Below are 12500 nucleotides of genomic sequence, written 5' to 3'. Positions count from 1 at the left end.
CTTTTTGGCTCGAGGAGGGGGGCATTTGAACAAAAATTCAAATGCCCGGGGGGGGGGGGGGAGGGGGATGTTGAAGCTTCACTTTGACTGCTAATATCTCCAAGCACTTACCCCCCCAACCGTGATATACGACACCAGGAACTCCCTGCCCCACTCTTTGCGAATAGTGTATGGGTTCTTTTATGTCCAACTGGGTTATGAACATTGAAGGGTTGTGAAACAGGGCCTACAGCTTATCGTCCTCATCCGAGACATAATAAGGGAGTTGCTACACCCTCTAAATATTTTCGACGTCTTTCATTTATTTGGTTGTATTTATTTCTTCTCGTTTCATGATTTTTCTAGAGTAGAGTATTTACAACAATTTTTGGGTGTTCATAAATGAATATAAGTTATGTGATATTTTCCATGGGGTATTTATGGAACATAACGTAATATAATCAGCATATTTGATAATTCAAGCTGGCAAATTTGCAGTCCTAAAAAAAACAGAGGCAAAATGTTTAATCCATGGCTGTTTGAAAAAGATGTTTCCACAGTGTCAAAAAGGACTGAGGATGTTCAAAGAAAATAGACAAACAGCATGTTATAAAATATTATGTAAAGACTGCCATTGGAAGCTTTTCTGTTGCAAAAATTATCACTGGTATCCTCATCTGATTGATAAATGTTGTGATTGTTGAAACTACTCACCTATTATAGTCCTTATTGGTGTTGGACTGAAGCACTGATTTTCACAGCACACAGTTGTGTTGTGTGATAGTTTAGAAGGACGACGACGACGGCTACGAGGACTTTATTTAAAAATACGAGTTCGCGTTATTCATATCACTACGAAACTATTTTATGTCGTTTCGCGTTAAAAATGTGTAGTAACTGTCGAGGAATTAAACTGTTATGAATGAGTTGGAAGCGTAGAGAGAGAACTGAAAATTTATCGTTATGTGCTAACTTCCTCCACAGAACCTTGAATTTGGTCATTTCACGTCGTCATTTAGGAGACGACGGCAAAAAAATGTACCAAAATGTAAAACGCACGTGCAGAGCGTGCAGAGCCATTGTTTTTGCTCACTAAACCTATTCCAGGTGATCTGGTAATTTGGAGGACTGGGAAGAAAAATTTTAACGCCGTATCCCACAACCGCGCGCGGCCTTAGGTGTTGTTTCCAAACTCCCTGCAGTATTTCCATCGCCAAAACTCAACAGATCATTCCGTGTCTACCACATGCTACTGAATGAACATTCAAGTAGAGCCGACGAGATCTAACCTTGCCTCTGCCATGTTGAATTCGAAAATAAGGCCGCGCGATTGTGGGATACGGCGTTAAAATTTCTCTCCCCAGTCCTCCGAATTACGTCATCAGATCACCTGGTTGTTTTGTAGCTTCGTCGTTGCCGTCGGCGTCGTCGTTTCGTAAGCTCCCTATTGGTGCACTGAACAGCAGCGAAAAAGTCTTTTGGGCGTTTGGCTCTAATGTTGGGCAAAACGGGAGCGACATTTTGCTTTGGTTGTGTACACCAACATGGCTGTCTAATCACATGAGTGCAAGCCAAGTAATCTCGTACCCAGATCTCACTCTGTCACTGGAAATGTGAGATCTGGTAAAGTTCGACAGTACACCATTTTTCATTGGCTACTAAAAAAAGGTTGCGGCAATGCAATCTACGCTCCGATAGGCTTATTTCGCGGGGCACTTAATGAAGGTTTGGTTTTCGCAAGCTCATGTGCTGTTTTGAATAAATGTCAGTTGTGAATTTTACGGTTAGATTAACTACATTTTTCACGAGATCGTGTCAAGAAAATAGCACTCGTTACAGTGATTAGGTCTAAGCACTCTTTAACATTTTCGCTTTCAATTTACGGTTTGGCTAACTACTCTCTTCACAAGATTGTGTGAAGAAAATAGCACTCGTTAACTGATTAAGCCAAAGCGTTAGTTTCAGTGATTAGGCCTAAACCCTCTTTAACATTTTAGCTTTCAATTTACAGTTTGGCTAACTACACTTTGCATGAGATCGTGTGAAGAAAATAGCACTCGTTTATTGATTAGGCCTAAGCGCTCGTTTCAGTGATTCTGAGTTGCTCCGACAATTAAACAATCTCGACCGTTCAAAAGCAATCGCCTGTAGCGCTTCTTTCTGTTTCGGCTTCAGTTTAAGGTTTCCTTGTCCTCTACCCAAAAGAATCTCTTCAAGAATACTCTCGAAATCCATGTTTATTCCGCAAAATCACCCAAAATCACAACAAAGAGTACGAACATGCGCAGTGATAGAAAAGCCCGTATTTCGGGCCTCGCTGGCACTGAGCATGCTCGAAATCGAACTTTACCAGATCTTCCGTCCGTATGACCGTGGAAGATCTGGGTACGAGATTACAAGCCAAGAATACATCTATTTCTAATTCTTTACTTTAATTCTCTTATTTGTACTTTGATTGTAGACCACTGCTGGATACTTAGTACAAACTGTGTGTTATTATTGTCATCTTTGTGAACTGGATAACCTTTTTCCTGTTAGCTTCCTAAGGGAGCGAGTCATAGCATATGTTCAAAAGTCGCTTAGAGTTTTCTCCTCACTCTACAGCTCCAACACTTTTCTCAAAATCCTTGCTGTTCCTAGTAACGTCGTTATCTGGAGTAATGAAATGCCAATTTTGACATCCAACTGTCCTAGCCACTGGTTCATTAAGTTTTTTGTTTACACTTCCCAATGATCCTACAACAATAGGTAACACCTGCACAGTTCTCATGTTCCACATTCTTGCAATTTCTCTTTTAAAGTCGATACTTTTCAACTTGCTCATGCTCCTTCTCACCAATTCTTTTATCCGCTGGTACGGCAATATTAATAATAGTGCAATTTCTCTCCTGTTTATTTACAACTACAACGTGCGGTCTTCTGGCTTCAATGACATGATCACACAGTGAATGAGTATGTTCACGCTCCACAATAGTTTAACCTCATCGTTTTCCCTTACACTGTCAGGTGCTTGTTCGTACCACTTATCCTTCTTTTCCAGATGAAATTTCGCACACAACTTCCAATGAACTGCTGTTGCAACATTGTGGTGTCTCTCCTTACATTCCCTAGTAGTAGTAGCAGTATAGTAGTAGTAATAGTAGTAGTAGTAGTAGTAGTAAAGGTAGTGGTAGTGGTAGTGGTAGTGGCAGTCGCAGTGGCAGTGGTAGTGGCAGTGGCAGTGGCAGTGGCAGTGGCAGTGGCAGTGGCAGTGGCTGTGGTTGTGGTTGTGGTAGTGGTTGTGGTTGTGGTAGTGGTAGTGGCAGTGGCAGTGGCAGTGGCAGTGGTAGTGGTAGTGTCAGTGGTAGTGGTAGTGGTAGTGGTAGTGGTAGTGGTACACTGGAGCAAAATGAGCCCGTTTTCAAACAAAGTCATTTTTCACTGATGCACTAATGCAAGTTGAATTTCGCATTTCGCTATGTATTACCAGTGGCTCGCTGATGATTGCCTCCGCGTCTTACGGTTGTCGAACTCGGGTCTATTTTGCTCATGGCAGTAATGTTTGAACATCTTTTTGACTGAACATTCCTGGCCCGGAATCCAAAACATTTCACGAACGTTTCTTTGAAGCGTTTGTTCTGAAAGGTGTACAGAGGTGGATTTAGTGCAGAATTAAGATATCCAAGAAGCAAAAAACACGGAGATAGCTCGGGAGGTACTTTCATCCAGATTTTGTTTCCTCCGAAAAGTATCACCAGGCTTAGCATTGCGTGAGGCATCCAACAAAAGAAGAAAGCGCAGACTATGATCAGAATATTCTTAGCAGCCTTTAAATTGCGTTTAAATCTCTTCTGGCGTCTCTCGACCGGCTTCGAAAATCCTGCAGCGTTTGTCGAATTTCCTTCGCAAGCCAACGATTCGGACGGTGTTTTTTTCCTTTGCGAAAACTTCCCATTGTTAACGCTTCGCGCAATCATGAAGATTTTTAAATAGAGGAAACACATCAACAAGAGAGGGAAGATAAAGTTGACGAAGGAGCTCACAATGGAGTAAGATTTTGTTATATTGAAGATACACCTGTCATTTTGGACGCTGTATGGTCGATATTTCCATCCCATCACTGGAATTAAAGCAAAAGCTATCGAATACACCCACACTAGTAGAATGACCAGAATGGCCCTTTTGTGGGTCATGAATGGTCTTCGGCGATAACGGTTCAGAGGGTCCTCAAGGCTCTTATAACGATCAACGCTGACCACAAGAAGGTTCCAAATAGAAGAAGGCACAGTAATGAGGTACGCGGTCGTCCATGCCTCACAGAGCCCCTCACTATGTACCCACTTGAATTGTACCACTTGTTGATGCACGTCAAAAGGCATAGAGAGAGTGGCAGTTAGTAAATCACTGATGGCCAAAGAGAAAATAAAGAGCATTGTCGGCGAGGAACGCAGCTGGGTGTTCACAAGGATCGCTGAACACACCAATAAATTTCCAATGATGGCTAAAATAATTATGACGATCAATAGAATTGCTGTGAAGATGATGAAACCATGAGCTGACGTTGAATAACTATTTGCGTTGAAACTTTCCGCTTGTGTTGTTAAACTTGTGTTGTTAAGACCGGTCATATTTTCCCGGAGTTTCTCTGCTGGTGTGACTTCGATTAGACGTGAAACAAAAATCTTCCGAACTGTAGATATATTTTTGTGTTTGCCAACGACGTTCGGTCAATCGCTTTGCTGCGATGCACATAGAATACAATTTGTTTTTCAGCTTTTAAAGTGTTAGTCGGTTCGACTCTTTGCCTGCCATTTAATATCAACTTTTTTTGTCTGTATTGGTACATAGCCGAAGTGTCAAGAACAGGAAAGGGACATTGTGAGTTGTCAAGGAACAAAGGATATTCCGCCCAGGACATTAAATTTCGTGGAGGCCATTAGCTACTCGCTGTCGCCTGACATCGAAGAAATCCCTTTAGGTCATATAGTGCAGATAGTGAGAATGTGGCTTTGTTGTGCATGTTTCGACGTTCGCTGTTTTTATAAGAAGCGTTTTTTCAGATACTCTTAAACCTCAAATGGTTATTTTTGTCCTTTGCGGGGGTGATTAATCGGGCATTGTTAAACAAAATCATATTTGATAGAGGACACTTAAAAAGGCTTTGCTTTCAACGATACTGATTGCATTATCATCATATCTTTATTTATCCTTTATTTTTAGAGTAGCTTGGTGCAGCTAATATCTCCGAGCATTTTACCCACCCAACCATGAAACACCACAGAGGACAGAAATCAATACCGTGAACTTAATGCCCTACTCTTTGCGAATAGTATATGGTTTCTTTTACTTCCCACATGGTTATGAACATTGAAGGGTTGTGAGACGGCACCTACGGTTTACCGTCCTTATCCGAGATGACTAGAGAGTCTAACCATTTGCAGATGTCATTACAATTAAAGGCAGCACTTTCTCCTGTGTTAAAGCCTTAAGTGTTTGCCCGGCCGGAGTCGAACTCACCGCCTCCACTGTGGCAGCCCGCTGTTCAACCAACTGAGTCACCGGTTATACTTATCTTCTCGAATACAAAGAGTGGAAATCAGTTACATTGAACAAATCAAATTTAAAATGCTGATTTCAAAAACTCTCTGGGAAGAAAAATCAATGAGGAAGGTATCAATCGTTTCCCCTGCAAACTAAGGTACATTGCAGAAATATCTTGTTGAACTAACTCCATTGCTTTTAGGAACAGAGTTATTAGGAATGCGGGCCGTGCGAATAAAAGCACCGAAAAATTCATATAGTTCTTCTTGAAACAATTGAGTATATTGCTTTAATAAAACAGATTGAAGTTAATGTCTTTTATCTTCCGCCTTTAATAAACGTTTCATAAAAAAGAGACTAAAACTCCAATTTGACCATTGATTGTCCAGAAGTCTCGAAACTTCCTCAAACTGCTGAAATTGTTCCAGACAAAACCGTATGTCCGAGTTTGAGGAAGTCTCGAGAAACTTCCTTGAACTGTGCCAAGCCATCTGTCGCCTAGAGAATTAATGCTGCATTTTAAAAATGGGAAATGAAGTTTTCCTTTATCAAGGGCACCAACGAGCAAACTAAGCCAAAAGCGTTTAAGAGACATTTCAATCTAGGCTCCTTGCAATGTAGAAGGACTGTCTAAATATGTGTTTTTATCACCTGGAAGAATTTGATCTGTTTGGAAAATCTTAGCTGAAAATTGAAGGTTCTTAGAAACTACAGTTTGGCTCTCCTGCACACATATTTCACATTCCCTGCTTTATGTTTTTCCGTACCGACCAGATGGACAAATTCGTCACAAACGTCACCGGAAGTTGTCTGAAGTCTTAGCTCTGAAGAAGACTTCCGCTCCGGTTGTGCTATGTAGTGCCAACAAATCATATTTCTGTGGGGAATGACAGCTGGAATGAGAACATTTTTTTTCAGAACCACACTCACATGGGTGAATTTTAGCAAGATCTTTTCAATTTTCAGCTGATTACACGGACGGAAAGACGCTGTGAACGAGTAGTCGACAGTGTAGTCGAAGCGTCGCTTTTTCCGTTGCGAACTCTCCGTTCTACTATTTTCCCCAGCATTAGCCTCCGTTGCAAGCTATACCGTGGAATACGGATATGGTCTATTGGGGACACTGTAAACTGAAATCAACAAATGAAAGAAAATCTAATCAAACGTTGATTTTTGAGGAGAGGGGAAAACCGGAGTACTCGGAGAAAAACCTCTCGGAGCAGAATACAAAACCAACAAACTCAACCCCTTCTGGGAATCGAACCTGGGCCATATTGGTGGGAGGCGTTGAGTGTTCTCACCATCCCTGCAACCAAGCGGTGGAGAGTTTAGAATAGAGAGTTCGCTGCACCTCAGAGTGTAAAAAGTATTTGCATTTGAAAAGATTTCCGAGGATTAGCGTCCATTGCAAGATATTGTTGTTCCAGTCCAATAGTGAGAATACGAATATGGTCTATCCAACATGATCTCTTCTCTAAATTAACGATTATCGTTTAAAATTCGTAATTTGCTTTAAATTTATTACTATCGTTAACTTAGGACACTGTGTCCCAGAACTTGCGGTAGCAGAGAAAATAAGGAAATAAAAAATCATATCCGTGGATTGGATTTAAACCCAGAGTTTCTTCTCTATTGGAACCGCTTCTTTCCGCTTCGCTACTGAAGAACAAGACACCGCACTTTAAAAAAAACATATAACTCTCCCATAGAATATCAATGCTGTAGAGTATTTAGGCCTAAGCTTTGATTTTAAAATGTTTAGCTTTGTCGTGAAGTTTGGAAACCGACCTTTTGCAGTTTTTATTATTGTTTGTTGCCGAGTGTATAATACACCAGCATCAAATAGTGTTTGAAATATTGTCCCTGAGCAGCTAGCGGTGTGGTGGTGAAGTGGTAAGGTGACAGGTTAACAATTAACATTCCCATCTTCGAGTACTATGTCCAATTACATTTTGGTTGTCTTTATAAAGATATGTGACCATTTTTCATAACCCATATCATACACCATGTCTTCTAAATTAACGATAATAGTATTAAGAATTAACGATAATCGCTAAAGGAAGAGTTTCACGTCTCTGCACATGGACAAACTGTAACGTCAGATCATTTAATTCCTTTGTTATTGAAACAACCGAAAGCACTGATGCAGGAAACGGAAGCAATGCCATAGAAGTGGAATTACTCATTGGAAATACTTTTGCAATCATTTCCTTTGTGCTATGAACCTACTGCATGCGAATAGATAACTCGTGCGTAGAATAAAGTGTTCGACCCGTCAAACTTAAAGTTGAAATTTTTTGTGTAAACCCGCAATATCTCCCACCAAATTTGGGCCTCAGTCATTCCGTGTATTTGCTTTGATACTCTCAGTGATTAATGAACATCATCTGGTTCAGTAAGAAACCGTAAAATTTACAACTGTGGAACCGTGAAAAACTGTCACTTTAATTAATTCAAGGTATAGTATGGGTTAACTTCTCGTGCTCAGTGGAGCACTGATAGATCATAGTTAGTGGAGTTAGGGTTACTTGGATATACACCCACACGTCTTTGAGTGGCGCGGTTGCAAGGCTCTCTTCAGTCGCGCGAACATTGGCACTAGAAACTGTCAACATGGCGGATGTTTAATATGTCGTCGTATTGATTGAATTATGCTCTTCTTGTGCGTTTTTAGAAACGTACATAGGACAAATGTATTGTTTTTAACACACGAGGGGAGTTTTAAGGTATATACACATATCTTGAGGCAGCTGATTTGGAAAAAACTCATACCAACGACTGTACTTTAGCTATTATATGGACAGTCATTCATTAATCTGATTTCTAGCTAATGAGGTCGAATAAGATTCTTGCTTAATTTACAGTGCTCAAGAATAGCAAGGCTTTCATCTAAAACCAAGAAAAAGGAGACTGCTGTGAGAGACATAACACTCTATTATTACAATCGTCAGAGGTTCTTTCGCTTGGTCGGTCTTGCATGTGCAAGTCAGTTCGTATTTTGGTCATGGATGGCCTATTTCCAGTTGAGCAAGCTGCATTTTGCGGATCTATTGAATCGAGAAAGTAAGAAAACCCAGGAAAAAATTCTTGACGTGTCATCAAAGCCAGGAGTCTCATGGAAAATCGTGAGATTTCTTGAGGTCCGTGAGCCAATTTTAGTGTTTTGCTATTTTTTATTCACAAATACGATGTTCGCCCTGTGGCCCTGGGATACCCCACTCCATAGTTATACTCATCATATCGTCGTCATATCATATCTTAATTTACCCTTGGATTTTAGAGTAGCTTATGTACCAGTCAAATTGAAGCTTCAACTTCCCCCCTGGAGCATACCCTGGGCATTTGACTCCTTTTCCTGCTTGGGGGCTGGCATTTGATCACCACTCATAAGGGGTGGGGAATTTGATCGCTAGCCTCGATTTCATGTTACGTTTCCACGTGGGTTGATAAATCATGGCTGAGACAAACTTAGATGCATTCAAAGGTAAAGATTCCGCATTCTTGGCTGATTGGTTGAAAAGCGAAGGCCTACACAAACTTTGTTCCGTATTTGAAGGTATTAAGAACCAATTTATATTATCTTTGAATATATAAATATATTAAATTGTATTTACAATATAAGCAATAATTCAATACAATACAGACGTCGCCGGATACGATTCATAGAGGTCAATAGGCCTTTTGCAACTAACGATCACATGGTACAAAATCCGCCATGCTGGAGGGCAAGCTCATTATTATTCCCCCACTGGGACATTAAAACAAAGGCAAGTCAAGCTTGACTGGTTCAGGTCTCTTTGTTTTAATGTTCCAGTGGGGAAACTATAATGCTTGGCCTCCAGCATTGCGGATTTTGTACCATGTAATCATTAGTTGCAAAAGGCCTATTGCTTTGACCAACCCGGTGTATTTATGAATATTTTATACATTTGTAACGATTAATATGTAGGTGTATAAGTAATGGAATGAATGTATGGAATGTATTTGAGTGTTGTTGCATGAAACTCTGTAAAACCAATGCATTCAGTTTATAAAAATCTGGTATTTCGCGGTGGTGGGGGCATTTGATCACCTGAAATGGACCTATGATGAGGTATTTGAACAGCTTTTTGGGTCGAGGAGGGGGGCATTTGAACAAAAATTTCCAAAAATTCAAATGCCCAGGGGAGGGGGGGGGGGGGGAGGGGGATGTTGAAGCTTCACTTTGACTGCTAATATCTCCAAGCACTTACCCTCCCAACCGTGATATACGACAGAAGACAGACCACAACACCAGGAACTCCCTGCCCCACTCTTTGCGAATAGTGTATGGGTTCTTTTATGTCCAACTGGGTTATGAACATTGAAGGGTTGTGAAACAGGGCCTACAGCTTATCGTCCTCATCCGAGACATAATAAGGGAATTGCTCCACCCTCTAAATATTTTTGACGTCTTTCATTTATTTATTTGTGTTTGTTTTTATTTATTTCTTCTCGTTTCATGATTTTTCTAGTCTAAGAGTAGAGTATTTACAACAATTTTGGGGTGTTCATAAATGAATATAAGTTATGTGATATTTTCCATGGGGTATTTATGGAACATAACGTAATATAATCAGCATATTTGATAATTCAAGCTGGCAAATTTGCAGTCCTAAAAAAACAGAGGCGAAATGTTTAATCCATGGCTGTTTGAAAAAGATGTTTCCATAGTGTCAAAAAGGACTGAGGATGTTCAAAGAAAATAGACAAACAGAATGTTATAAAATATTATGTAAAGACTGCCATTGGAAGCTTTTCTGTTGCAAAACTTATCACTGGTATCCTCATCTGATTGATAAATGTTGTAACTCTTGAAACTACTCACCTATTATAGTGCTTATTGGTGTTGGACTGAAGCACTGATTTTCACAGCATACAGTTGTGTTGTGTGATAGTTTAGAAGGGACCAGGCTCTTGTATCCCTGGGCTGAGAAGTCCAACAATGTATTTTGTGTACAACTTGTTTGGGCAGCTTCCATTGACTCTTCCATAAAACAGATAGTGTGATCTTATGCTTAAACTTATTGATTTTGATAAATGAATTAATTTTCAGGAGCAGCCCCTTCTATTGGCTTGTTTGGCTGTTGGTGTAGGATTATTTTTTACAATATCAGGGTGGATCTATAGTCTCAGGTAGCTTTAGTAATATCCACGGAAGAGTTACGTTGTTGGGTGTGTAGCACTTGTATTTCAACAGAATTAACTGTTGGAGGGTAATTTGAAGTGCTATTTTATACCCATGTAAGCCATGTGAGCGGTAGCCCTACTAATGGAATTGGGCCCACACAAGGACAGAGAAAAACTCTGACCAGGGTGTGAATTGAACCCACGACCTTCGGGTTAGATCAGTTGGTAGACCAGCGGTGATGTAACTCGAAGGTCATGGGTTCAAATCCCACCCTGGTCTGAGTTTTCTCTGTCCTTGTGTGGGCCCAATCCCATTAGTAGGGCTAACGCTTACATGGTTTACATGGGTAGAAAACTAGCACTTCACATTACCTTCCAATAGTTAATTCTGTTACTATGGCACAGACGTTAATTTTAGGAAATTTCTACCCCCAAGGACCTCTGTCTCGGACTGACTTCAACCTATGTTTTCAAATTTCATACCAACAAATTAAAATACTCTGGATCCTGAATTTTGAGACACCTGTGTTAGTATGGTATCCAAAGTACATGTACATTGTATCTACTCTGGGTGTGGATTTGTCTGACTTGCATATTATTTCATAAAGAAACACAAAATCCATTTTCAAATTCAAAAATTCAGATTTTCATTTTCCTAAAGAAATGTATCCTTATGGTCAATTATGTAATCTTGGGATTTTTTTGTTAAAGGAGTGTAAACCGGCTGGTACTTCAAGGTAACAATGTAAGAGTGGTGACACACACTCCACTTGGAGGTACACGGTCTGTCATGGTTCCTGTGTCAGATGTGTCATGTATTGGATCCAGAATTGGTGAGTAAGTGCATTATCATAATGTAAAACACTGCTGTATGTTGGATTCATGGAGATATTTCATTGATTTCTTTGAGATAGTTGACTAATTTTGTAAACATTGATTCTATATATTTTGATTCCTTTTTTTTAAAGGTACAAAGCCTCAAGTGACTTTGAAATTGAAGGGACACAAATTTTTCTTTCTTGTGGACAAAGATGGAGAATTTATGCAGCCCAGTTTATTTGACATGACTGTCGGAGTAAAACGATTTTGATGAGCGAATTCCAACAGTTACATAATTATAAAATCTGCGACTTTCTGTTTAGCTGAACGGCATGGAAGTGCCAGGTGCACTACGTACAGTAAACTGCATGTAGAAATCACCACATCAATTATTATTGCTGGAATTCCACCAATTTTTCATGGGTTCGATTCTCGTGCCATCCTCAATGTCAGAGTTTTTCTTTTTGTCCACACCTCTTAGAGATAGATGAACTCTGGGGAACCGTGATACAGAGCTTTCTTTCATTGGTTGCCGTGAAGAACAATGAAGACGTACCTAATTGGTTCTTTTTGAAAGAAATGTGTGTTTGCTTGTCCGACGAATGAGCTTTCCATGAGTCCAATAATCTATCTTTGAGTTCATGTCTGCCTCCTCTTCAAAGCGAGTCTAAGTGCAAAGTTTTTGTGATGTCAATTAGTTCTGCTTTACATATGAATGAAACCTAATTTTCAATAGAAAAACTTGTGCTCCATTTAGCCCGAGAATTGCTTGCCATACAATGAGAGTTGTTAGTATGATTGCGTAGGTGGTTATTCAAATTCCCTGTGCTAATTGGTTGCACTTGAAGTGATTATTACGCGATAATCACCTAAGCGGTTTTTTCAAGATGGCCGCAGGCCGTTTTGTCGAGGTGACAGGCGAAGAAATTAACTGTTTTAAAGAAAATGCATATTTTGCAATATAATCCCCTATGTCATTATACCAAAACAATAATTATTCATCTAAGGCTCAGTGAATATCGGTGAATGAAAAC

The 12500-nt window shown here is 40.0% G+C and overlaps 2 protein-coding genes across 2 annotated transcripts; one reads left to right on the top strand and one right to left on the bottom strand.

The window, feature by feature from the left end:
* Nucleotides 1-1799: 1799 nt before the first annotated feature.
* On the bottom strand, nt 1800-4713 carry LOC138038127 (D(1A) dopamine receptor-like). Its single transcript, XM_068883953.1, has one exon. It carries the CDS (start codon nt 4584-4586, stop codon nt 3435-3437), a length of 1152 nt encoding a protein of 383 aa, XP_068740054.1. The 5' UTR covers nt 4587-4713; the 3' UTR covers nt 1800-3434.
* Nucleotides 4714-8085: 3372 nt separating this feature from the next.
* On the top strand, nt 8086-12046 carry LOC138027297 (transmembrane protein 223-like). Its single transcript, XM_068874862.1, has 5 exons — nt 8086-8225; nt 8364-8639; nt 10574-10653; nt 11359-11480; nt 11616-12046. Exons 1-5 carry the CDS (start codon nt 8151-8153, stop codon nt 11735-11737), a joined length of 675 nt encoding a protein of 224 aa, XP_068730963.1. The 5' UTR covers nt 8086-8150; the 3' UTR covers nt 11738-12046.
* Nucleotides 12047-12500: the final 454 nt, after the last annotated feature.

This window comes from Montipora capricornis, chromosome 2 (genome assembly GCF_036669925.1).
Source record: "Montipora capricornis isolate CH-2021 chromosome 2, ASM3666992v2, whole genome shotgun sequence".
Lineage (NCBI taxonomy): Eukaryota > Metazoa > Cnidaria > Anthozoa > Scleractinia > Acroporidae > Montipora > Montipora capricornis.
This window is presented reverse-complemented; position numbering and strand designations above follow the sequence as displayed.

Bases quoted from the DNA above. Each gene is read 5' to 3' on its own strand.
- LOC138038127 (XM_068883953.1), bottom strand. From the start codon at position 4,586: ATGACCGGTCTTAACAACACAAGTTTAACAACACAAGCGGAAAGTTTC.
- LOC138027297 (XM_068874862.1), top strand. From the start codon at position 8,151: ATGCTCTTCTTGTGCGTTTTTAGAAACGTACATAGGACAAATGTATTG. The intron at 8,226-8,363 runs GTATATACACAT...CTTAATTTACAG, and splicing joins CACACGAGGGGAGTTTTAAG to TGCTCAAGAATAGCAAGGCT. The intron at 11,481-11,615 runs GTGAGTAAGTGC...TTTTTTTTAAAG, and splicing joins ATGTATTGGATCCAGAATTG to GTACAAAGCCTCAAGTGACT.